The sequence below is a fragment of the Pezoporus wallicus genome, unplaced genomic scaffold (assembly GCF_028554395.1).
Source record: "Pezoporus wallicus isolate ANWC-B61680 ecotype Strahan unplaced genomic scaffold, APGP_CSIRO_Pwel_v1 contig_2384, whole genome shotgun sequence".
NCBI lineage: Eukaryota > Metazoa > Chordata > Aves > Psittaciformes > Psittacidae > Pezoporus > Pezoporus wallicus.
Genome location: NW_026640488.1, coordinates 507,496 through 532,952, shown reverse-complemented (window position 1 = coordinate 532,952; position 25,457 = coordinate 507,496). Strand labels below are relative to the sequence as shown.

The following is a 25,457-nucleotide window of genomic DNA, read 5'->3' as shown; positions in this document are numbered from 1 at the left end:
GAGGAAGGATCTCAGAGACAATGTGTGATGAACTGATCAAGCCTCCATTCCCTGTCCCCCTGCATCGCTGGTGGGGAGGAGGTGGAGAAAATTGGACTAAAATTAAGCCTGTGAAGAAGGGAGGGGCAGGGAGAAGATGTTGTAAGATTTGGTTTTATTTCTCATTATCTAACTCTGATTTGATTGGTAATGAATCAAATTTTTGCCCCAGGTCAAGTCTGTTTTGCCCATGATGGTAATTGGTGAATGATCTCTCCCTGTCTTTATCTCAAACCATGAGCCTGTCGTCATATTTTCTTTTCCCTGTCCGGCTGAGGAGGGGGAATGATAGAGCGGCTTTGTTGGACACCTGGTGTCCAGGCAGGGTCAACCCACTACACCTCATTTATCTTTAAGCATCTCAGTTTTCAGAAAAGAGGAGCATAGATACTGTGTAGTTGTCACAGTAAATCGATATTAATGGTTGCTAATACATGTGCTTTCTTCACAGTTTGTGGAGTATTTTGTTAGATGAAGTTCTGTTTTCTTGTTTCTCCTCCATATTGACATAAAACCCCCAAGACAAATATGGAAAGTCCCTTGAAGCCCTAAACTGTTAAGATGGGTGTATTGGGATGTACAGATATGAGGGAAACTTACGAAAGCAGTGAAATAAGGCAGCTGAAGATCCTGCAGGAGAAGTGATTAGCTCAACAAGTCTATTTTTCTCTTGAACTGACAGATGCCAGGAGCACTGCAGGTGCTGTACCAAGCTGTGAAGGAGGCAGGAGTACAGGATGACTAGAAATGCAATTTGTACTTACATCAAGGAAGGGTATGACTAACAGTGTCTAGCTGGGAACAGGTTCATGCTGGTCATGTCTGGAGACTGGAGTCATGGAGCAGCCATTGTGCATGTAATGGTTTTAGGAGAAAGTTGTAAGCGTGATGGATGACTCTTGTTTTCTGTGCATTTAGGGTAAACCTTGATTAATAGATGCAGCAAACAGTGAGAAAATGTAACTGTTCTAAGTAGCAAGCAAGAAAAGAGAATACTTACCTTTTGAAAGTGCATAAAAAGGAAAACAATGTTTTGGCAATGTACACTAAGACCACCTTTCTCCCAACCTGGAAAAATCAAGTAACACTAATTCTCTTAAATCAGAGGTTGAGTGATCCCAAAAGAAAATCACCTGAAAAAACAGCTGTCACAATGAAATGGTAAGAATGCCAGTCTTCATCTTTCTGGTTGGTGTCCTAGGTGGTGTTCTTTATTCAATTAAGAAGAGAATACCTTCCATTCTCATGGTTGCAGAAGAATTATTCAGATAATAGTTTCCTGACTTCTTGAGTCACCTGTCCATGATTTTATTCATTCAGTAAAATGGCATCTTCTCTGCAACCCCTTCTTACCTACTAAAGAGAGAAAGGTCTGACAGCATTATCACTTCTACACTGTAAAATTAGGATTCATTCCAGATTTTGGAGGCATTTGTGAGTTCAAGATCATCTCTTGTACTCCTGATTACTAATGCTGTGCTATGTCCTGACAAAGCATCCACAAGGAGAACCCTCACTTTCTGAAAAATGAGGCAATGCGGAGCACTTTCTCATGTTCCCATAGGAATGGCTTAGGACTTGCAAGATGAATCCATAGTAAAATGTTTTGTAAAGGCAGGAAGAGAAGCTCTAATCTTGCTCCCAGTTCCCCAGACCTTTGCATTTCTTACATATTTGTCATTGTCATCACTTAGCAAAATGACAGCGCTCGGCTTGTTGTTATGGCAACCATAGGAAAGGAAGGAAGCTTTTATGCAGCAGTGTTTGAAACTAAGCACCAACAGCTTGTTTGTCGAAGAGCAGTGTTACCTTACAGATTACAGCATTCACAAAACTTAACTTTTTTTCTGATACAGCACAAACACATCTGGTAATCAGACTGTAATGTAAATAGAACTGGATGGATCAATCACTGCTGCAGCTAGTGTCTGATGCAAAAGTAAGAAGGTGCAGTTGATGATGAGAAGGGTGCAGAAGTTGAAGTAAGCATGTGAATGCAAAGATGAAACAGGCAAAACAAATTCAGACTCCTCACAGTGTTTTAGTTAACTGATATAAGGCATCAGCTTCCTCTGACAGAAGGTTATCATCATCACAGTATTGAAAGATATTTGAATTTTATATATTTGCTAAGATCAACAGTGTTGGTAACAAAACATTTTATAGTTTCACCAATTTGTCATTATTTAACTGGTAGTTTAACTACCAAAGCTCCAGGATGATTTTCTTCCAAGTTTACCTCAGGCAATAACTTAGGTGTCCTCAGTGTTTGACGGCATGTCCAACAGCACAGCTGTTAGTACTTGCCCTTATCCAAACATTAATGATTTTATCTTTGTCTTACCCATAGGGAGAGGGGGAACCATTCTGGTGCAAATAGAGACTCTGGGTACTGAAATTCCTTTCAAAGCTTTTGGCATCCAGTCTGCCAGCTGAAGTCTGTGAGAGCTTTGGAAGCTCAACAGCTCTGAGATTTAGAGGTGAGCTGTGGCAGAACCTTGAATCCAACTCACGTATCTGATGCTGGCCCAAGGGAAGTGCCAGGAAGAAGTCAGGAATGACAGATCTGTAGAACTGCTCCTTTCATCAGCAGCCAAAAATCGATGCCAGTTTTAGGTGCCATAATTTTGGACTCAGAGGCTAGGGATAATGTTCAAAGCCATTTGTATCCTAATGAAACTACTCCTCTTCAAGTCAGTTATTTAGAATGTGAAGGCATCTGTTTGGGACTCTAAATCTTGAGGTGCTAATGCTTTGATGACAGTTGTGATATTGGGATCATCTGGGGTATTTTTATATTTCTCTTATAGCTGATAACAGGGATTTGTGCAGTTCCTGAAGGTTAAAACTTTTGGTTGTCTGTCAGGTGGGCTCTGTTCTCACTAACTCATTTTTACAAAGGCTTGGAAATAAAATCCTAGTGCAAGTTAAACTGCATGTAAATTCTGTGGCTTCAGAAGATGCATGATTTTACCCATAACTTATATTAGTTGCTATGTTAAAGCATATAGTGTGCATGTTTGCTAAATGTTCTCATAATGTCTATTTTGGGTAAAGAAAATAAGATAATAGTGCATTTAAAGTGCACATTTGAATTAAAACCTGGAGGTGATTGTGCTGGAATGTTTTCATTCCTTTTTGAACGCGAAGAGTTATTCTTCTGTCTCATCTTCTCTCCCTCTCTAGAAGAGCGTAAAATTCACTGATTGTTCTATGCCTCGTATAGCAGAACTCGGTTTAAGCCAAATGTAGTTGAGAGAGAGCCTTACCTTACCAGCAGGAGACAGCTCTCTCTTGCTATCTTCCTTATATCCATGTATTTCAATTCTAACAGTAATACAACTGCTACATTTTTTAACTGTTTTTATCTATCTACTTCATCGCAGTTCAAAAGTTCATTTCTGTCTGTATAGTGAAAAAAACCCTCAACCAAATTAGAGCTGCTCTCCATTTCAATGTATTGTTCCTTCTTGTGGCAACTATTCTATGATTCTGTGATTCTGTGAATGGTGGAATTTGTGTGACATTGCAGTCAATTCAGAAAAACTGCTGTTTGAGTAACTCTAAAGTTGTCTGCTGTGGGGATATTGCCCAGCTGCTTGTTTTTAATTGCTTCCTCAGGAAGGAAGATTAAAAACAACTGAAATAGTTCTAACTTGTAGATTAGCCCAGACATATGTCCAAAATAATGCAGCTTTTCTTAGGGCTCTGCTATGTCACTTCAAATTACTCTTGTTGGGGTTAAAGTTACCTGTCTCCTTTTTTACTTACTACCAAAAGTATCATCCACAGGGAAGAGTAAGCTATCTCATCCATTTTAATCTGCCATTTGGCTTAAACACATCACAAAAACAGGTATACCTGAAGGCACACTACTTTTGGGTGGAGGAGTGGGGATATGGGTCTGTGCTGTGTCCTGTTGGTTGACCATCTCCAGCAGAAGTGGTAACAATATCCATTAATTCTTCAAATGTTACAAATATTTGCTTAGTAAACAGAAATTGGAGCCTTCATGGAGATTGTAAGCGACTCCACTGTTATCACAGCAGAGCGCCTTATATCTAGTTTCAGGAAACAAATAAGGTTTTTTAAATCATAGCTACATAATAGATGAGGAGCCCTTTAGGTTGTCAAATACAAATAATTTTGCTTTTGAGTTCCATGTCCAGAGATTCTATTAAATGGTAACACACAAGTAATAATATTCTTGATAATAATTGTCTTCTTTGATGATTATATCTGTTTATTTTACAATCACACTTAAAAAAGCAGATATCCTTTGACCAGAAAGATTGTCAAAGAACAACAAAATCCTTATTTAAAAGAAGTGGTTTTTTTCCTTTGCTGAAAATATGTGAAATTCTTGCAAGAAGGTAAATATTTTAAACAACATTATACATTTCCTTGCCCTTCACATTTTGAAGATTTTGTATGCCTCACTGCTTTCAATCACCAGTCCTTAGCTTTCGAGATTTCCAGCTTGCCTGTTTGTGGCACTTGAATCTCTTGCTGCTGAACAAACATCCATTCACCTGGCAAGAATGGACAAGGCTGTGTTTCTTAATCTCCAGGGTAATTTGGGGGGTTGTTTTTTCATCACCCACTGTATGTCCAAATACTCTCTGGCATCCAGTTTTTAAAGTTAGAGCAGGTTATGCAACCCATTTCTAACAACATGACCTCATGGCTGACCTGTTCTGGGCAGGAGGTTGGATTAGAGACCTCCTGAAGGCTCTCACTCTCTGAACTATCCTAGTCTTACTTCAACCAGCAAAACAGATTAATGGTGTAGGAGCAGCCTCCAAACTCTCACATGCAGGTGTACACAGTCCTTTTGTGCAGAAGACGGTGTAATTACTATCACTTTTACTGCTATGGACAAACCAGCAATGACCCGAACAGGTGTACTTGTAGATACACACAGATAATAAGTGTGGGCATTCCCGTACTTTCAGAGAGAAGTTCTGAAAGCGCTGAGAAGGTCCATTTATATCTGTCTCTGTGTACCATGTAGCACTGTAGTTTTCCACACCATAAAAGCTTGTACTGCCATTAAGTGTTACAATAGCCCAAGAAATTATGCTATTCTAATAGTAGATTTTATTTTATCTGCTCTCCAACTTTCTAACACTGTGGACCTGATATTTCATTGCTCAGTTAAGGACATCTTGCATTTTCAATAAATACATTTAGGTGTTGCATCTGTTAGCATTTTTTTTTTCCCTGTACTTTCCAGAGAAAATCAAACTCTACATCACTACTTGACTTCATGCACTTTTGTTGTACTGATGGCTAGGCTCCTTCTGCAAACTCCACATGTATCCTGTAAACGTCATTTACTGTTTGGATTGGATTCGTTCCTCAAAATCAGTGATCACTGGTCTTCAGTTGCTTTCCGTTTTATATCATATGTCAGCAGTGAACAGCGAGCAATGCCTAAAACCTATGCAAGTAGCTCACAACGTTTTGTCTGCTCTGAACACCAATAAATATTGCTGGATAAATTATTCCTCTCCTGAAATCTTTGCACAACTCTTCTTAAAAAATCTTGTAAATATGTGAGAAGTTTGAAATTTCTGTTTTGGCACCTGCACATAATGTTTCTCTGAGGAAAGATAATCCTCAAGATCAAACTTTCTGAAATTACTATGTGCTTGCTCTGGTGCTTTTGATAAAACAGCAAAAGCAGGTGCAGAAATAAAAACTAATGCTTTGGCAATGACATTGGAAAAGCTACTTATATGTAAAGGCTATTACATAGAAGAGATTTTTACCAGCCTGCTCAAATAATTGTTTGACTAAAAGTGCCATATCAGGTAAAGCAAATCTCCTTGGTCTGATGAATCTTTGAATGAGGCAGAACCTCAGAGACTTCATAGCCTCTACCAAAATAACTGGGCTAGTCATGAAAAACCTCTGTGTAGACTGGGGAGAAGGAAATCTTAGAATGTTATGATAGCAGATTTACTTGTCTCTTTTCCAGTTTTAAGTCTGAAGCCATACTATGACTACTTCTGAATACCGTATTCCTTTTATTTGAGTGACCTGGTCTACTGTCCTAGTGTTAGGACAGTGCTGAGAAGCCTGAGTTTCACCTCAGCTTACTTTCAGGTTATGCACAGATTGCATCCTGAAAGAGCCTGCGTCTCATTTCCTCTCTCTCCCCCCTCCCAACCCCCTCCTTTTTTCTTTTTTAATTTCACAGTTTATTAAAAGATCGTGACCAGGTCATGGCAATTTTCCATTATTTGCAGAGAGAGCTGCAAATTGTGTGTTTTGAGAAATGTGTTTAGTCTATATTATTCCATCTCATCAGAAACAGCATCTCTAAGGACGGTGAACTATTAATTTTGGTGATGAAAATACTGGGGAAAACTGAGATTGGGAAAATGACTGGTGTTGGAATTTAGGTAGGGTACCTGCCTAATATGTCTATTTATAGTTGTTGTGATTTAGAACATCTGAGTGGACATCAGGTTTCTGGTTGTAGCATTTCACAATGCTTCACCCCATTCCTCTTTGGGATGACATCTGTCAGGTTTCCATTAAATCTCCATCTGTGTTACTAGGAGGGACCTGTTATTGAAAATCTTCCTCCAAGTATGGGTTAATTATGCTTCCACAGACACCAGAGTGGTTTCATGGGGCTAGGTTTTAATAAAACTATTCATTGATGAGGGTTGGCTCTAATATGTGTTCCTGGAAGATGCCAGTAACAATAGTGTTCTGTGTGAAGAGAATGTGTGAGCCTTGCCTTTAACAGCTGATTTAGGTCTTTTAATTAAACACTGAAAGTAGACACAGTTGTGTACTTCTGTAGTGGCAAGTGTTGTAATGTTAGCATCAACACCTTTCATATTACATAGCTCTCATGTACTGAGAGTGCTTCTGGCTGGACTAAGCATCTTCACAGCAGATATCACTATTCTGTGCTTTTAGCTTTCCACATCTGATTTGTTTGGAGATTCCCCTTTTTCCGGGGAGGTTCTGTTACTGCCTTATTACCTCTTGCTTAAAGACTACCAATAAATATTTCAGAAAGTTACCCATCTGTCCTACTCATATGGGAAAAGCCTTGTGTTTGCTCTGTAACCTCCAAATTCTTTGTTTTAAACAAGGATTGTAAATGAGAGTGTGGGGGGGGAAAAGCCATCTCTCCTAAACTGGTAAAAGAAAGAGATGATATTCAGTGTATTTGAATACACAGCTTTCATTTGTCTTTCCTGTGAACAAGCACAGCAATATATGTTATCACATAAACCTTTGAAACAGAAGCTGTAGAGAAATGAGACTAAGGAAGAAACAGGCATTAAGCATCACTGAAAAAGTTTAATAAAAAAAAAAATCAATACAAGTCTGCTGATATGTGTCATGAAAAATGCCTTGCAGATTAATTTCCTTGAACTGAGAAGCTTTAAATGAGTATATTAACAATTCTGGTTTCACACCTCTGTGAATTATGATCAAACGATGCCCAATTGTTGTTAAACAACATAAAAATTTGATATGTTGTCAGTCCCATTGCACAAAGCAGCACAGTTGTTTACGCAGCCAATTCCTGCTGCAAACCCAGCACTGGGGAATGGAATAACACAAACAAGGTAATGAGTTTTAAACTAATTATGAGGTGACAACAGTATAACTGAACATACGATAATGAGTGGAAAGCTAAGGTTCATCAAATGGTTTTCTCAGCCTTAGGAATAACTTTCCTCAGACTTAAAAATTACTTCTCAGATTTATTGATGTAGAGAGCTCTGCCAAGGATTGAATGGTCAAGAAAACCATTTCTATGCATAGCAGTGATTAACAGCTAACAAACAGTAATTTTGTGTGATTTTAAATCTCCTGTAAATTTACAGGAACACGGATATCGGATCGATTATTTTGGGTGTTTAGAGCATTTCAACTTGGCCGCACAATGTTTATATTTTTATAAGATGGAGGTTTTGGAAAGTTGTTTCTTCATTGTTCGCGCAGAGCTTCCTTAACCTCTGCAGAACTGGACCTGTGTGCTAGTGTGTTTCCTACAGTCTGCTGTTTGAATCAAGGAGCCTGTGACTTAGCCCTGCTCACTTTTCCTCTGCTCACTCTGTGGCTCTAGCTTCCCAACAGGCCAGGGCAGCACTGAGGCTCCATGGCCCTACTGCCTTGCCAGGGTCACTCCTCAGATCTGTCATAGAGTTGCCAGATAACTGAAAGAGCAGAAAGTCCAGGTTCGGTTTTCTTTTTTTGAGCTGCACTGAAGTCACTCTGAACACTAGCGTAAGAGTTAAGATTAAATAATGCTTTCTTAATGCAATTCAAATGTTAGCATTGTAGCTGGCAGACGTAAGGATAAAGGAAAAAAGGAAAATTACAACTGCAGGTTTCCTCCAAGAGTGGGGTTTTTGTTTGCTGTAGTGACCATACTGCCAGAATGCTTGCACCCCTCTTGTGGTCTGTGTTTTAGTCCACTAGAAAAACCCTGGCTCTGGTGCAGCTTTCATGGAAGGGACCTAAACCTTTTACTGACTAGTGCTAAACCGTAACTGAAGATGTTAGTTATACCCTTACCTTCTAAAACATTGTGGGTTGCCTGTGCCAGGTTTTTGGGTGTGCCAGTGTCTTTGGAGACAATGCAATGGAGTTATCTTCTGCCTGGAGGGTAACAGAGCTTATTGTTAACTATAGTCTGTATACCTTTAGGTGTAGACAAATCATTGACCTTTCAAGGCCAGGTTGGATGAAGCTTTGAGCAACCTGGTCTAGGGGAAGGTGTCCCTGCCTATGGCAGGGGGTTTGGAACTAGATGATCTTCAAGGTCACTTTCAACCGTTCTGTGATTCTATGACCTGAACTGTAAGCTTAAAGCTGTTGTATATGCAGGTTGACAGAAGGAATTGAGGTGCTTTGATTAATGATTAAGATGTGACATGAAGGTACCCAGGCAAATTTCTGGGAAACCTGTAGGCAGGTAGATGTCTTGACTTTGAAAAAGACCATGGCACAGACCGCCATGGCACACCTGTACGTGATGGATGTGCCTACAAACAGAGCTTTGAGCAAGGGGCTAGTAGGAGGTGAACATCTGAGCAGGAGTAAGCATACACAGGCCCTGCAGCATGTTGTCCTTGCTACACTGCGTGCTGGCAGCAGGTGCTAGGGAGGGCTGGGGACATGGACAGAGGGGACTGCAAAGAGAAGCGGCAGCAGTGGTTGGGGGAGTTGTGACTGCCAGGTTGTGTGCATGCGGGAGGGCAGTCCATTACACTGTAATTCAGCAGCTCAATATGACACTGTGTTTTCTCTCCCTGAAATTACTTTGGGCCTATTTTATGTTATTTTTGGTGTTACATTATCCAAGTGTCCACTTGAATGCAAAAACCTGATGCATTCAATTTTGTGTCAAGGTCTTGACTATAGTTTTCCGACAGTTCCTATGGATAGTACCGTATCCCTAATGCCTTTCACCTCTAATTGTTTACGGCTTTACAAATGGTACTGACAGTATCTCAGAGTGGAAATTTATCAGAGCCACAACGTCTTTGTGTTGATCTGTAAGAAATCATGATTTTGTATTACATAATTTTTAAAATTGGGGGTTTTGTGTTGAATAAAAAGTTGTATCAAATACAGGACTTCCAAATTTATCAAAAAGTGTGACAGTACTTTGGAGCAAGGGTATGTTTTTATAGAAAGGCCTGAAGAATTTAAAGAGATGCCCAGCATACCTCCTCTCTGAAACTCTGACACTCCATAAATAACATCTCATTGAGCTGTACGTCTTAAAAGGCCACCAGAGGAGATCAGACTCAGTTGTTGGGGCTATGAATATGTGTCATGGAGAATTTATTATCTGGAGCCCTTCTCCAGTTTCTTCTTCACATATTTACAATTGTGTTAAGCGTTGTTTTTTTACTGCAGTTTTTGGTAATGTCAGAGAAAATGTGGCAGTTAACAACAGAGAAGAGATCTATAGGACGTATTGCTCTTTGACATGAAGGTGTACTTGAGAAAAGAACCCATTGATTTGGATTTTATTTATGTCTGAGTATTTCTACAGCTGCGTTCTACATGCACATATGTTCCCATGCCTATTAATAAGAGACCAGTGCTTAAGTTTACGAAGCATAGAAAACAGTGCTCCTATCTTACCGATGGAATGACTGAACAGGCTTGTAGAGGAATGAGTGATACAGGCAGGGGCAGAGCTCAGGCATGGCTTCCAGTTCTTGGTCTGAACCAGTCTTCTGCTTGACACCAAGTTTATAATCAACAATATTATGCAGAATCTTCCAGAGAATTAGTTGTTCTACAGCAAAAGCATTTTGTAATCAGTAATATTTAAATGCATTGTTTTGCTTTGCTTTGTTTCTGTAGGCATTTTATCTGCTGCAGTGCTGACTGTTTAGCTTTGGCAAGATTTTATTGATTAAAACTTTTTAGTGAATGTGTTCACAGCTATGTTTGCATATTAGAGCTACTGCTTTGAAAACGTTTCCCTAAAGCCATCCTGATTTCAGGTCCCTATTAGGAAGCAATGCAGTTCCTCTTGTTCAATGGCTTATGTAATGCCGGAAAGCATCTGGAGCATGTTTATGTGTCAACCATGAATGCAGATGTACAGAAAAGACATGTTATTTGCAAAGAGCTGAGTACTCTGTTTGCATCATCCTGATTTTATTATTATTATCACTTTCCTGTGCGAAATATCTAAGTCCTCAATAATGAAATCAATACCTAGTGAGATTTTGTTCAACAAATAAATATTAAATGGGGGGGGGTGTTTTTTGTTTCTTTCCTTTTAGATCCATTTCAGTTCCTCACCAAAAGTGAACCTGCAAAGGAGCAAACTGTTCAACCACTTATAGCCCGGAAACCCACTGTGATCCGAATCCCAGCTAAACCCGGGAAATGTAAGTTCTCTCAAATTGCCTGAGAAATCTCAGAAAACCTTTTTAACTGTGACTTACCATTTACTTCATTGTGTTGTTGTTTATTACCTACATTAGCTACCAAGGGAATTTTACAATATAGTTTGACAAAACAGAGGAGCCAACCTAAGGGCTGTGGTGGGAAGGAGAAATAGCTAGGAGTCATGTTCCGCTCTCCCTGCCTCCCACCTCTCATCTGGCTCCCTCCTTTGCACTAAGTTTGATGTCCCTTGCACCTTATGGAGCTAGTGCATAGCAGAGGTGAAACAGTGGGGACTTCTAAGAGAAGCAGCAGGGAATAACTGGAGGAGACCTTTTTCAGCAGAAGCAAGCTTGTTTTGTCAGCTAAACCATATCACTGAGTTGTACCTTTGGTCAAATTCACTTCTGACATCAGCTGAGAATATTTGACTGCTGCTCCCGAACTTCCTGAGAGCAGGGCCCCCACTTGTCAAAGGAACAATATTAGTGTATTAAACTTTGCTTCAAATACAGCTGGGATGTAAGGATAATTTTCACAGATTACATCAAATAATTTCCCTTGACCCTGACCCTTGTGAAATTTTAAATCTCTGGCCATTTAAGCGATAGTGTTTTGGTAGCAGTTGAGGAGATAAAAATGGCATGTGAGAACTTAGATGCAAAGACCTGATGTGTTCAACTTTGTGTCAAGGTCTTGACTATAGTTTTCTGACAGCTACCATATCCCTAACGCCTTTCACCTCTAATCCTTTACAGCTTTACAAATGACACCAAGAGTATCTCAGAGTGGAAATTTATCAGAGACACAAGGTCTTTGTGTTGATCTTTGTATGCAAGAGTACACTCTTGCTTCTCTTTAGCCTTATGTTTTATCCTCAAAGCTTAGGGAGAAATGTCACGAGATAGCTCTTAAAACTCGTATTTCAAAATCATGTTTTAGTACACTGACTAGGTGTAGAGCCAGTTTGTAGCAACCAGATGTCCAAGTGGCTTTTCTCCTAAGATTTTCTCTCATTATTTCACAAGTTCCCTTCTTCCCCTCCTCACCCCACCTCCCCAGTGCTAAAATACTAAGATTTCTTTTCCTCTGCATAAATGAGAAATGCATTTGAAATTATTAAAAATGCTGAGATAACTGAAAATAAAGTTATGAGAACAAGTCTTTCTGTTAATTATGATCTTTCTGATCATAGATAAAGGTTTTTTTCAGTTGGAAGAATACGTTTACGATCACTGTAAAGAATCCAAGACATAATTCTTCTCCAGAAAAAAAATGGCGATTTCCATTTTTGGGGGGGGGGGGGGAAAGGAGAAAAAGACCTGAGAATTTTATTTACTTTTTTTTTCTTCCCTGAGCTGGATTCTCTATTGAACTTGCAGATAACTGGTCCCTTGCTGCTCTCTAGTGGTAATGGAACTTTCCACAGGAGACTGCCGCCCATACTGAGTTGCAATTATCAGGGGAGCGCGAAGGACTGCTTTATGGGAGGCTGTAGCTGGAAGATGGATGTGGAGGGACAGAAGCAGGTTCCAGGAAAGCAGAGTAGTCATATGTCAGTAGAAATGTAAAATGTTAAAAGTAAAAAGATTAGAAAAGTAAGTTGCACTTACTTGGACCAAGGTATAACATGGATACAGTAGGATTTACCTTGTAAGAGGGCCACATAATTGCAGTACAAGGAGTCTTTCACCATGTTGGGTGTGGAAGGAGATTAATTCTGCCAGTGACTACTGCAAACCTAAAAGAAATATCCCAAAACAACTACCAAAAACACTAGCAAAAAGGGGACAGAGCTGGATGCTTAAGAATTTGAACTCTGGTAAAGCACTCATTTAGCATTAGCATTTTTGTTGAGATTTCATTAGAAAGGAAGTATTAAACTTCCACTTCAGTTATTACACTTAGAAATCACTGAAAATAACACCTGCCTTCTAATTCTTGGGTGGTTTTTTTCTTCCTTTATTTCCTTTAATTATGGTCTTGTAAAGAGTGGAGTCAAGGAAATTAGGCCATCTGTATATATCAAGATTTGAAGTGGCATGAATAAATAAATCTCTCGTGCTTTTTATAGATCAATAAGGCATGATTAGAAAAGATTCCTCTTGCAATTACTGTCAGGTATTGGTTTTATTTTTCATCCATCAGACTAGCTTAGTAGAGTGATGAACTGCACTAGTTTTGTTTTTCCTGTTCTTGGTCATAGGTGGTCGCAGGAAACCAACATGGTAACTGTGAATTGCTTCTAAGAATAAGGGATTTATCCTTGAACTGATCCATTTTTAAACATCACACCAGTGTTTTATATCATAATAATGCAACTGAGATGTTAAAAACAACACTTCTCCTTCTTACAGGTTGTTTCTTTGAAAGTACTTTTCATGAAATGACCAACTGAATGCTTTCATTTGGATAGAATCTCTTTTGTCATCGATCTATAAATGTCCAGGCTGTCTACATATATTTTTACATAACTTCAAGACTGGCTGGAAGTCAGAAGAGCTGAAGTGTCTTAAGTTCTTTGTATGAAATTAATATTCTTGGTATACAAATACATTGTAAAATAGATGGCAGGGTTCTAATACGTAAAGACAAAATGATTGGTACATAGAGACAAAATGATACTGGCAAAACCTGTCTAAGTGCTTCCCAGGTTTCAGTGATTTTGAAAGCAGTACAATATATCATATAACTAGCAGGTTTTTATGTTCTTTATTGAAACTGAAGACATTATCACTTTTCCCTTGTAAGAGCTATACTGCTTCCTCTTCCATTTCCTATATTTGCTTAGCTCCTTAAAGACTACCAAAGAGCTTCCATCTCTGTTTTCTTTCTGTCACCATGAATTTTGAAGCAGGCAACAGTTTCTTTTCTTGCCTTTACCTTTCTGGAGATTCTTCCATCCAAGTCTCCTGATCTTTCAGGGTTACTTGAAATAACCCTCAGCTGTTTTCCAGCCTGAAAGATATTCCAGGAGCTGACAGCTGAAAAAAGTGAGCCAGTTTAGAAATGTGGCTGAGAGATGGTGATGGTGTTTCAGGGTATCCTGTCATGGGTCTGACATTCCCAAGGGTAGAAACTCTTCTACTCGTCTAATATTATATCAACAAGTATTGCAGCTGAAACCCTGAAACTCTAGAATAATTTACTGGTGTCCTGAGTGTAAAGTGAAGATCCATTATGCAGTATGGAAGGTACTCCTGAAATTAACCCCAGAGTTGCAATATTCCATTCATGTCCCGTTTTTCTTCACTAGTCTTTAAGTGTTCCTGCCCATTGGCTGCTCTGCCTTTCAGTAAGGAAGTTGTGTTCACAAAAAAATGGCCCAAATCAATATGCATTCCCTTACCTATTGTTGGTTCATGTGAAGAAGCTATTAATTAGACTTTCATTTGGGAACTTTTTGGGTTTTTTACAGCTTTAAATGAAATCCTGCATAGCCCTCCACCACTTCCTGCTGAAAAGCCTGTTGGGAACACCTCTGATATCGCAGTGGGAAAACAGAACAGTGGTGACCTAGTAAAAAAAGTGGTAAGTTAGGACTGTTTTCCTGTATTACACTTTGTCTGCTTTGGTTAACAGATCTCTTGTGACTCTCAAGCATTTGTAAAGTAAGTTATTTGAAGGACCAAAGGATTAAAAGAACTACTCAAAAATATAAGGCTTTTTTCTTTTAATTGCGTTCTCTGATTTAATCAGATAATTTAGACTGCTGTCAGTTCTGAAGAGTACTTTGTTGATTTTATTGAACTTTGATCACATCTATCTTCAATTTTCTGTATTTAGTAGCTGGAATCGGGATATTCTACAGTTTACTTTCAAAAGCACGGCAAAGTGTTTCAAAGTCCAATGAGATTTACATAGTGAAATGCTGTCAAAGTCCTTTAGAAATGTACTTTTTTAACTCCATACACATGGTACCTCTCAGTGTCTGTGCTAATTTCCAGGCAGAGGAAACTTCTGTAGATGAATGAAGCTTGCTTTCTTCAGCTCTTTCCTTCTAGCTGTTTTCTTCTGGTCCTGTTAGAGCTAGAGTAGAACCATCTATTTGGGAAAGTAAGGCTCTGCTCCTTGCTCCTGAGCACCTAGTAATGGTAGACATTGTAGCTGTGTATCCTATATGTCCTTTGACATGGATTTACAAAAGGGAATTAGAACAAACTAGAAAATGACAGTAGAATTTCCAAATATTGAGTGCTGTGATGGCAAGAATGACAGTCTTGGAAACCACAGGCAGTAAAAAGATAAAGTCAAATCAAAAGCCCTCACTAGCTAGAGAACTGCCATGAAATTTCTTTCTGGCTACTTCTGCTAATAGGATAAAGTGTTTTTTAAATGTCTTGATTGAAGAGGCTGTTCATAGAGGTTCCATCTTTTCTGAGTAATGCTGAAAAAATAACGTCCAATACAAGTTGTTAAATACCATTTTAAAGAATGCAATCTCAAAACTTTCCCAGTGTCATCCAGGTTATTGTGACCGGCATATGTAAGCCTCAGATAATGTTTTTAAGAAAAAGACTGCATCAAGTCCACTGAAACATTCACATCTTATCCTTGGAAAGATATGAACTTCTGTGCTTCTAAAACTAGTATTGTTTGTCAGTGGAAGCAATTAACCAACAACAGTAGAAATTGTTGACTGTAAGCAGTAGTTGGCCTAGATTTCTTCCTTTTCACACAGAAGGGGAATTTTTTTCGTATAACATCCCCACCTGAAAGTGGCAGGTTTCTTTCTAATCAGGATTGTTCAGCCAGGAACATTCATTTTGAGACTTAATCAAAGGTCAAAATTTTGTCACAAAATTCACCTAGGTATTTTCTAGGGATGAAAAATCACCAAAATTGTTTACCAGTTTTAAGAACATGTGTCGCTAATTAAGTAAACAAGACCATTCAGACCTATTGGATATTACTGGTTCAAAAAATGATACTTTTGAACCTAGATTCAGCACTCTCATTTACCACGCTGTTCCACAAGCAGCTGTGCTTGTTCAAAGGAGCTGGCAGTACTTTCTGGCATTGGGAGAACAATGAACAGCAGGAGGCAGAAAGGATGGTAACTTGTTAATCCACTGCTGTGGTCCAAGCCCTTCAGACATGGCACATGTTTCCCTCTGCTGACTCTGTTACAGGGTAGTAATCTCTGGCAGGGAGATGGGCAGCTGAGAGGAGTAACACCATAATGTGCCAAAGCAAAATTCACCAGGGTTTGTATTTTAGATCTCTAGGAAACATACTTAGATGCCTTCTTTAATGACAGCTGATGTTACTTGCAAGAGATGCTGTCCTGTGTGAGTTTCATTAATGTCATATTTTCTGCTTTAAGCCTATTCGAAGTGTTTCATCTGTCAAAGTTAGATCAAAATTGATGATGTAACTGCAGCAGTTGAAATTCTGTGGGCAGTGAAATTGTACATTTGTATGACTCTCCTGAATTTAGCTCTTGAGCCCTGACTCCCATGTGGTAGGAGAGGAGGGCTGGGTCATACTTAATGCACAACTCAAGCTGTGATTCACGTAGTCACCCAGATGATTTACATTTTTTTCTGTGTCCAACAAGACTTTGAAATGCTAGAATGCACCATACTACTTATCACTTTATTCCCAGACCTCTAGCAACTCCTGTTTTTCCTGTATGTAGCTTATAATTTAAGAAATGCATCATTTAAACGAGTTCATTTTTGTTCCTTAGGCTTAAAGAAGTGGCTTTTTTCTTTTGAATCTTTATAGGAGTCGGATCATTCAGAAAAAGGTGGAGTGCCTCAGCTAGATCCTCTATTACCCCCAAGGTAAGTGCAGTTCTTCAGTGATTCACTTAAAACTGATGTTTCTAAGTTAGTTTGCCTAGTTAGTCTCAATGTAGACACTACCAACTCTATTTCTAACTCAATAGGCTTAGGTAGGTAGTATGCTCACTAATAAATAGGCAGGACCAAATTGCTAGCTGATTAATACTTGTTTGTACGCTATTGGTATGAGCAGGGAGATTATAGGAGGACAGCTGTTTGGCTCTTCAGCTAATGTACAGTGGCTGCTGACAGTCATTCCTTTCTGCATCTTTAACCTTTTCACCCACAGCACTTGCACTTGTGGCTGGGTTTGAGTGGTAAAGGAATGGAGGTGGCAGTTGCTGTCACCCTGAAAAGGGCAGATGCTGCGCCACTGCCTTCCCAGAAGTACTGGCTAGTTTATACAGTTCACTTCAGCTGTAAAATAACTGTGAAGATGCAGAATCAATGATAACCTTAGGGTTTTTATTCTTTTGACCCAATAAGGAAGAAGGTCTGTGGAGGCAAAAGTAGCTGGACCAGCCTTAAATTCAGGTCCACTGAATGCCAGAGACAAACTGGAGGAAGATAAAGCATTGGCTAGCTAGGCCACTGTGGCTATCTCAGCATCTGCACTCTAAATCTGTGGGCTTCCTCTGTTGTGTCAGAATAAGAGAATACTTCAGCTATTAAACTTAGACTACCAATAATAATAAGTATTCATTAACAGGAAAGAATATGGTTGTACTCACAAAGAAACACCTCATTATCGTCCCTTATGAGCTTGCTGCTTTCCCCTGTTCTGTTTAGTGTAGCAGCATTCCTGATTCTCCTGAGGGTCTCTGGAACTGCAGTAAACATTTTGTCCTTTGTCTTTTCTGATCAAATGGATTATTTTTTTTTTTTAAGTAAGCAATAATAATTATTTGAATTGCTTGTTAGAGTTTTCTTGTTTAGTTGAGTTGCGTTACAAATGCATGGGTTGGTTTGTTTAATGCAGTCTAACTTGGAATTTCCCATTTTGTCAACATTAAAAAAAGCTTACTTTAGGATGAGGCCAGGAAAGGGGAGAGGTGGAAGTTGAACAGAAGTGGATTATTTTTTTGAAATTGAAAAACTAATCCAATCTCAAATAGTAATGGAGAGCTAGTAGCAGGAGCATTAGTAGAACACTAGTGTCTTCTCAAGTTGTGGATGACACTCAAAATACGTCAGAAGGAGACTCCAGAGATCCACTAATGCACATTTGTTGTGCTTAATGATTTTTACAGACCCTTGAGGAATTCATGTAAGCAAATAGTTGTGCTGAATTACACTACATGAAAGAGGGACAACTGTAGCAGAAACCTGCAGTAAATGGCCAAATATTTCCCATTAATAATAAAACAATTTTGTATTTTTGGAATAGTGTTAGTGCCAGGGTTCTTAATAACAGGAAGCCAAAGTTATGTATACATAATGCTTGTTTATAACAGAGGTGATTTTTTCATTAGCAAATTATTGATTTGGCCACACTCTGATTCTAAAAATTGTGGCTTGGATGTACTCTATTGGCAGCTTTTTTTAATCAGTGCTTAGTAAGGGGGATTTTTTAGATTAATTACCACTGACACCTACTAGTTTCTGATTTTGGTTCTTAAACTACTGGCACACTAATGGAAGTGTGGTACCTCCAGCACTGCCAGAAAACTCAAGTGTTTTCACCAGTGTTTTCTTTCAGCAGTAGACATGAGTTGCATAAAAGTGGTAATTCTGCTATTGATGCCATAGTGCAAAGTGGTGTTATGTGTCATCAGTTTCAGTAGAGGCCCAGAAGTCACTTGAGATGACATCCCAGGGAATGAGCTAGTCTTATTGCTGAAGACCAGCTAGACCAGCAGAGATTCTCAGGGCTTTCACTAAAGCTCTCCACTAGAACAACTCCATCCTAAGGCAGCTTCAGACAAAGCTCTTTCTCAGGGTGGATTGCTGAAAGAAATCTGGCTTACGTAGTGGACTCTCCAGAAAGCTGGCAGGCTGTTGAGAAGTGAAAGAGGTGAGCAGACTTAGAAATACGTAGTCAAGCAATCTAAGGACTTGATCCTCTAGTTCCAGTATCTGAAGAGTTCATTTATTCCCAGAGAGCTTCAGGTACGACAAACTTTACAGTCCAGATCATCCTGAGTCATGTTTCCTCATTGCATATTCTATAGCTAGGGCTGTGGTGGAGGATGAGGCAGCAGGCTTATTAATATGCATATTTCCTTTATGCTTTACCTGATTGTTAGGCCTATGAATGGAAAAATTATACCTGCTCGACCTCCCCCACCTAGAAGTGTTCCTGGGAGGCCACCTCCACCAAAACTCTCTGCAACCAAGACCTCGTCCCAGAAGGAAGCTCTTTCACGGTCTACATCTGACATCGCTCCTGACAGAAAAACCAGCAAGTTCAGATTGGGACCCAAGAGAACAAAAAGTTCAGTCTTTAAAAATTCAGATCCAGCATTACCTCCTAGACCTAAACCAGGTCATCCTCTCTACAATAAATACATGGTGAGAGTTGAGATATTCTGAGACTATTGGTCATAAACCAGTGTTGCTTTAAACAGCAGTGAAAGAGGTAGTGAGGAAGGCTACTATGATGTGGCTTTCAAAGTGTACCTATCAGCATAAGCTTCCTTAGAAAATATTGATAGATAGATAGATAGTAATAAGTACTGTAAGGTAATACTGGAGAAAAGAATATACAAGCAAAGTACAGATATGTGTATTTTTGTGTATACATATCATTAATATATATAACTTTAATGCATATCTTTTGGGTTTGAGGGGTTCTTTTTATAGTCACCAGTTCTGAATTCTATCACAGCACATGAAAAGATGCTAAATGATTGCGTTTGTATATTGGTTTTCCCTGTATATGTCAAAATGCTTAACTTGAAAACTAGTTGACCTTGCTTAATCAAGCCTGCAAAGAGTGAGGAATGTAATATCACTTACCTTTACATTTTCATCCTATTGATGCCATGCATTTTCATTATAAAATAGTTTCTTTTTGGTATTGCACGTGTTGTTACGGAATAGTAAATGTAAGTGGATCAATATTACAGATAAAAAGGAGAGTCTTTCCCCAGGTACTTGAAACTGATCAGCAATCAGAGTTGGTGGCTGCTTGAACCAGTGCTGTGGTTAAAAAAAAAACACCCCCACAACCATAGCATGAACATCAACATTCAGTACAACGTGGAAGCTTTCTGTTGCCTTCTCTTTGATCTTCACTCTTGCATTTAGATCCTTGGTGGAGCACAAGAGCAAGAAAGAGAGAGAAAGATGTATCTAAGTTGATAGTAGGAACAGCTTTGAGATAAGGGAAGCATGATGCTTCCTCTCTGATGCAGCCACACATGTTTGCATAAGAAAATTTTTGTACATGAGATTTTATTCAGTAGCAGATCACTCGTAATTCCCTTCCCTCAAATGTTGCTGCCAATGAAATTTTCTGCCAAGTTGTTTTTCCAGTGCTCTCCATAACAAATGAATACATTTTTGTGCCAGTGTGTTGCTGAACATCATTAACTGTATGGTATGATATCAGTTAGATGGCTGAGACACTTCTAAAGCAGATGACAGCACCTGGGTTTCTTCAAGTGGCAGTTCATATCACCAGCAGTCTGTTTGAGTGCCTTCCAAAGGACCTTGTCCTCTTCCACTGGACTCCTAAATTAGTTACCTGCAGTAGGTGGTTTGAATAATTCCATTGTCTGACCATTTTCACTTGCAGTGTGAATTTCAGGTGCTTAGAAGTGAAATAGACATTTGTTTGCCTCTGTTTCTATTCAAGCTACCTGTGCCTCATGGAGTTGCCAAGGAAGATTGTCTTCCCAGGAACAATGGAGATCTGTCTTGTAAGGTAAGGCATTTTTTTCTGCTGATAAATATTTAATGAGTAAGACTCCTGTTGTGTTACAGCATCAAGTGCTTTGGGCTTTAAAGGTTACACCGAGAAATATAATAGTGTTTTCTTAAATCCTTGTGTTTCTTCAATAAAAACAAAACAACTGCCAAAACAAAACCCAATAATCATGATTTGCCTCATAGCACAAGGACATTCTGCTTCCTTAGCAGAGCAACAGTAATTATTTGGAGTGCCAGAAGGTAGAGGAAACTGGTAAAATTCCTCTGTCTCATTGGAAGATAATCACTCCCTTGGCTGAGTGTCTGAAAAGTGGGCGAAAGACAAGTGAGTAGCTTTATGAAGTACTGTATATGATACATCAGTAAATTGGCTTTGACATACAGACTTCAAAGTATTTTCCTCTTTTTGCTTCTACAAAACTTAACATGTTTTTAGGGTATGACTGGATTAATATTAAATAGTATAAATTACAGCTTTGAGCAGCCTTTTTGATTATTAACAGAAACCTACATGGCTGAAATACATTTCTATGCAATCTGTTGGTTTCTGTTGTAATTCGTATTATTCTGGCCTTATCTTTGTCCATGTTGGTCTTTTTGGTTGGGTTTTTTGTATGCAATCCATTACTTTGAATGCAATTCACAGTGGTTGTTAATTAGTACAGTCTAAAAATTCCTAGAGGGAGGGAAAAAGAAAAAGGCTCAGCATTTTGAGTATCATTTCCCTTTGTGAAGATCCCACAGCAAAACTGTCTTGTCCCCTCAGAGTTATCCTCTGGTAAGCAAAGGCCTTGTGGCTTGCTCACCCCTCTAAAATGCTGAGGGGCAGATGTGCTGCCCCTGATGAGTGTACTGGGGAGAGTTGGGCTGGGGTGTTCCCTTGAAGAAAGCAAGAGTGGCTGGCAGCATGCAGTACTGAGCAGCAGTGCAAAATTTGACCACAACCCTTGCAATGAGAGTTGATGCCAACGCTCCAGGTTTCTGACCCACAGATTGCTGAGGCTTTGTCTATACTGGGAAAAGTTACATGCCTTTCCTTCAGTTTACTGGCTCAAAAGTAGATTTTGATGAAATGTATTCTGGTTTGCACTAGCAAAGGGCATACAGGATTCAGTCCCATAGCTCTGTGACCAATACTAACCGTTGCCTCCAAAGGTGATTATCTGATACCAGAAAAACATGGTGTCTAAAGTCACAAAATTACTTTTAGAGCATGTAACAGAGAATCTTCTAATGGTTTATAAACTACATGTATTTATATGTTGTCAGGATTCAAATCACCCTCCAAAAGTTTCTGACACGAGTGCACCTCATGCTGTAGTCCTGCATGATTTTCCTGCAGGTAAGCAAATGTGAATATTCTGGAAGCTTGTTTTACTCCCAGATTTTCAAATTGGAATTTTATTAGGAATTATTGCTTAAAAATGATGAGGAAGCTCAGCCTGCAAAGCCTGCATGTAGAGTCGTTCAAGTCCATGGGTTTAGCTATAGTTGGACTAGTCTTTTAGTTAAAGCAAACTAGTTTATCAAGTGTAATTAAGACTTTTTGAAAACCCATTCTGGTTTTGTCTGTGGTATTTATATTAAGAAGGTTTTACTTAAAGAAAATCAGTGAGTGTGACAACTACTGTTAACTGAAATGATGCTGTCTTACAGAGCATCCTGATGACCTGGAACTCCATTCTGGAGACACTCTTTGTCTTTTGGAGAAAATCGATACTGAGTGGTACAGAGGAAAATGTGGCAATCGCACAGGGATATTTCCTGCCAGCTTTGTTAAAGTAATTGTATGTAGGCTTTGTATTCATTGCTACGTAAGATCCTGCTGCATTTGTTTTCTGGTTCTGTTTTACTCTAGCTCCTGTGTGTTTAACTAAATTCTATATTTACATAATCTCTTTTCCCTTTGGCAGTACAGAAGACAGAAGATATTGTTTGTATGGTATTAGAAAGATGCTTGATTTGGCAGGACCAGCTTATGTTATGGGGATTGTCTTGCTATCATTTGAAGCCAAGTGAGAAAATCATGGCCCTTACCAGATTCTCTTTGTTAACCTGGGTGGTTTCTCAGGGTCTACAGAGCAGATTAGTTGTTCACAGCTGCATGTAGGAATCAACACTCGGTAAGATGGTTGCTTTTTGTGCCTCACCCCAATCTCCCAGTTTCATTTTCCTGTCCCTTAAACTGTGCTGGAATCACCACTTTCATAACCATGTAGTGACCTAGGTCGGGGCAACAGTTGGGCCCAATGAAACATGGCATTTTTCTTCCTAGAATTATTTTTTTTTTTCCAGCTGGATCAATCAAGCTAAGTGGCTTACTAAGTGGCTGCACAAGTGGTGGTGCTGGCACAGTGCAAGGAGATTGTGTTGTTGTAAATGAGCGGCTTAAAGCAATCCTGTTAGTGAATGTGACAGTGAACGGCAGACAAGAGACAGGTGCTGTTTTGGAGCCCAATAGCAATTAATTTACTTCTTATCTTTAAAAGAGATACAGTATGGTTCACTGCATCAAAAGCTGGGTCAAATCTATTGCAAGCCTGAGTCTGAGATTAAAGTCCATTCTGCAACAGTGGAAGGGGCCTTTGGGCTATCCACACCAGCCGTATGGACATGGAGGAATGCTAAACTTGACACCAGGATGCAGTGAAGTTGTATGGCTGGGTATTCACATGGGCATCCATTTCACTTGGAGAAGAGCACAAGTGGGCACAACTTACTCCTGGAGAGATTCCAACTTAATACAAGATAAAAATTTTTCACAATGAGAACAATCAGCCATTGGAATGCTCTCCCCAGGGACGTGGTGGATTCTCCAGCACTGGGCACTTTTTAAGATTTGGCTGGACAGGGTGCTGGGACATCTAGTTTAGGTCATGTTTTCCCAAGGAAGGTTGGACCAGATGATCTTTGAGGTCCCTTCAGTGTGGTATTCTATGACCCATTAAAGATAGTGTCTGTGTCAAGCCAGGACAGCTGGCAGAGATGAGCACTGCCACTACATGGGCAATACCAAGTATTTGGTAACCAGCAGAGAGTGCAGGGTGTCTGTTTTGCTTGTAATGGTGTTTAAGATTTTAAGAAAAATACTGAAGAATAAAAACTAAACTTGGCATTAGTAATAATGGAACCATGCTTGATTCACTTTCATGAGAAAGATTTGTTAGCTAAATGGAATAGCTGCTTCTACACAGACCAACAGTTTAATTTAAAAGCTTTTGTTGCTACTGATGGCTAATAGAGAAAAGATTTTATGTTAAAACAGTGAAAAGGCTATTTGGGTTGAGTTCAGCATTGATACAGACAGATACAACTTCGTGAAAGCTATGGAAGATGTGTTTCAAATTTCTGTTTTAGTTGGGGTACCCTTTGAGTGCAAAAATCTTTTGTTTCAAAAAAAATTAAAAAAAAGGGGGGGGTGTCAAAAAATAGCACAGTACAGGAGGTTGATTTACTGAGGACTTCATTCATGTCAGATTTGATGTTGATACAAGGTCTCTATACTATACACGACAGTGTGGTGAGCTAGGTTAACAGCTTAGGTCTGGATGCCCAGCAATAATACATGGTTGTTACTTAGAACCTTCAGAGCACCACAGGTGCCAGCTGCTCTAGAAGGAGCACAGCAAAGATGATTTGTCCTAAAAGCCAGCATGATCTCCAGTCCTTCATATAAGCTAATGTAACATTCTTGTTGATTTTATGGGAACTGGCTAATGTGATAGCAAACTGTAACCCAAAGCTCCTCGCCAGGGTCTCTAGGGTCTTACACATCTCACAGATCATCTTTTGTGTCATAAATAACGATACCAAAAATACAGTTGAAGTCCTCTTATGATAAAGGCATTGAATGCTGTCTGTTTGATATATCTATGTATTGATTTTCTAAATTGTCTTTCTCCAGTTCAAGTGAGATTTGTGAGATGTATTTGTGTTTGGAGGACAGCTGGCTACCAGAACCCAGACAGGATAAGTGTAAACAATAATTTTGTCTGTTGTAATATATTGTGCTAGTAAATAATAGAGAGCAATTACCAATTGAAAGTTGGGAGTTAAATGCAACAACATGTAGTTGCATCCAGTCCCATATTCTGTCAGTCATGCCCCAAGTAGAAACAGCAAATCAGTTTCACAACAGAAAACATTAAACAGTGCTCCTTGTTTGCATGGGATTGGAAAATGAGAAATCAGGCATGCAAAACTGAAATCTACATTAGTATCATCAAATATCATAGCATGTATAGTGTCACATGGAGGTCACAACTGGAACTGACGCCTAGCTGAAAAATAGATTATTCTGACTGGTTCCAAGTCTATTGTACTTATGTTGCCAGAGCTTGAAACGGAAGATTTTACTAATTTTGCTGTCTTACTAGATTGATGTTCCAGAAGAAGGCAACAGGAAAAGAATACCCTGTTCATCACAATGTATTAAGTGAGTCACATCAATACTATTTTCTTTTTCGTGTTGATTTACTAGGAAGTGAAAAGAAAGATAACTTTGAAGCATTGTCTGCATTGAGGCTAATATGGTGAACAGTTTATTCACCAAAATATATTTTAAAAATTAAGCTCTCAAAACTGACAGTTTTTGGTGAAAACATCGTATTCAGGTAAAAAAAAAAAAAAAAAGAAAGAAAAAAGCCTAAAAACTCACTTTGTGGTTTCAAAAATTGGTAGAACACTTCATTTTTGTAAGATAAATGTTACAATGTTTATAATAAATGTTCACGTAGATACAGTCCCCTTCACTCACTTTTCTTCCTCTTAAGAGTTGTATTAGAAGAGCATTTCCCATAATTCTTCATGTAAATTGGTTACAGAGAGTGTGGACCGATCTGATGAACTTGAGCAGCACTT

The 25,457-nt window shown here is 39.0% G+C and overlaps 1 protein-coding gene across 4 annotated transcripts in view; it reads left to right on the top strand.

The window, feature by feature from the left end:
- SH3D19 (SH3 domain containing 19) overlaps positions 1 to 25,457 on the top strand; it is an 81,137-nt gene that overhangs the window by 50,619 nt on the left and 5,061 nt on the right. For 3 of the 4 annotated variants that reach the window (XM_057419025.1, XM_057419027.1, XM_057419026.1), the window contains 8 exons: positions 10,830 to 10,937; positions 14,354 to 14,466; positions 16,666 to 16,724; positions 18,971 to 19,235; positions 20,524 to 20,592; positions 21,867 to 21,939; positions 22,254 to 22,384; positions 24,974 to 25,032. In XM_057419025.1, the coding sequence (XP_057275008.1) occupies positions 10,830 to 10,937; positions 14,354 to 14,466; positions 16,666 to 16,724; positions 18,971 to 19,235; positions 20,524 to 20,592; positions 21,867 to 21,939; positions 22,254 to 22,384; positions 24,974 to 25,032 (877 nt within the window). Of the gene's footprint in view, positions 1 to 10,829; positions 10,938 to 14,353; positions 14,467 to 16,665; positions 16,725 to 18,970; positions 19,236 to 20,523; positions 20,593 to 21,866; positions 21,940 to 22,253; positions 22,398 to 22,522; positions 22,721 to 24,973; positions 25,033 to 25,457 lie in introns of those variants that run through there. The other variant, XR_008973467.1, reaches the window with a different exon arrangement.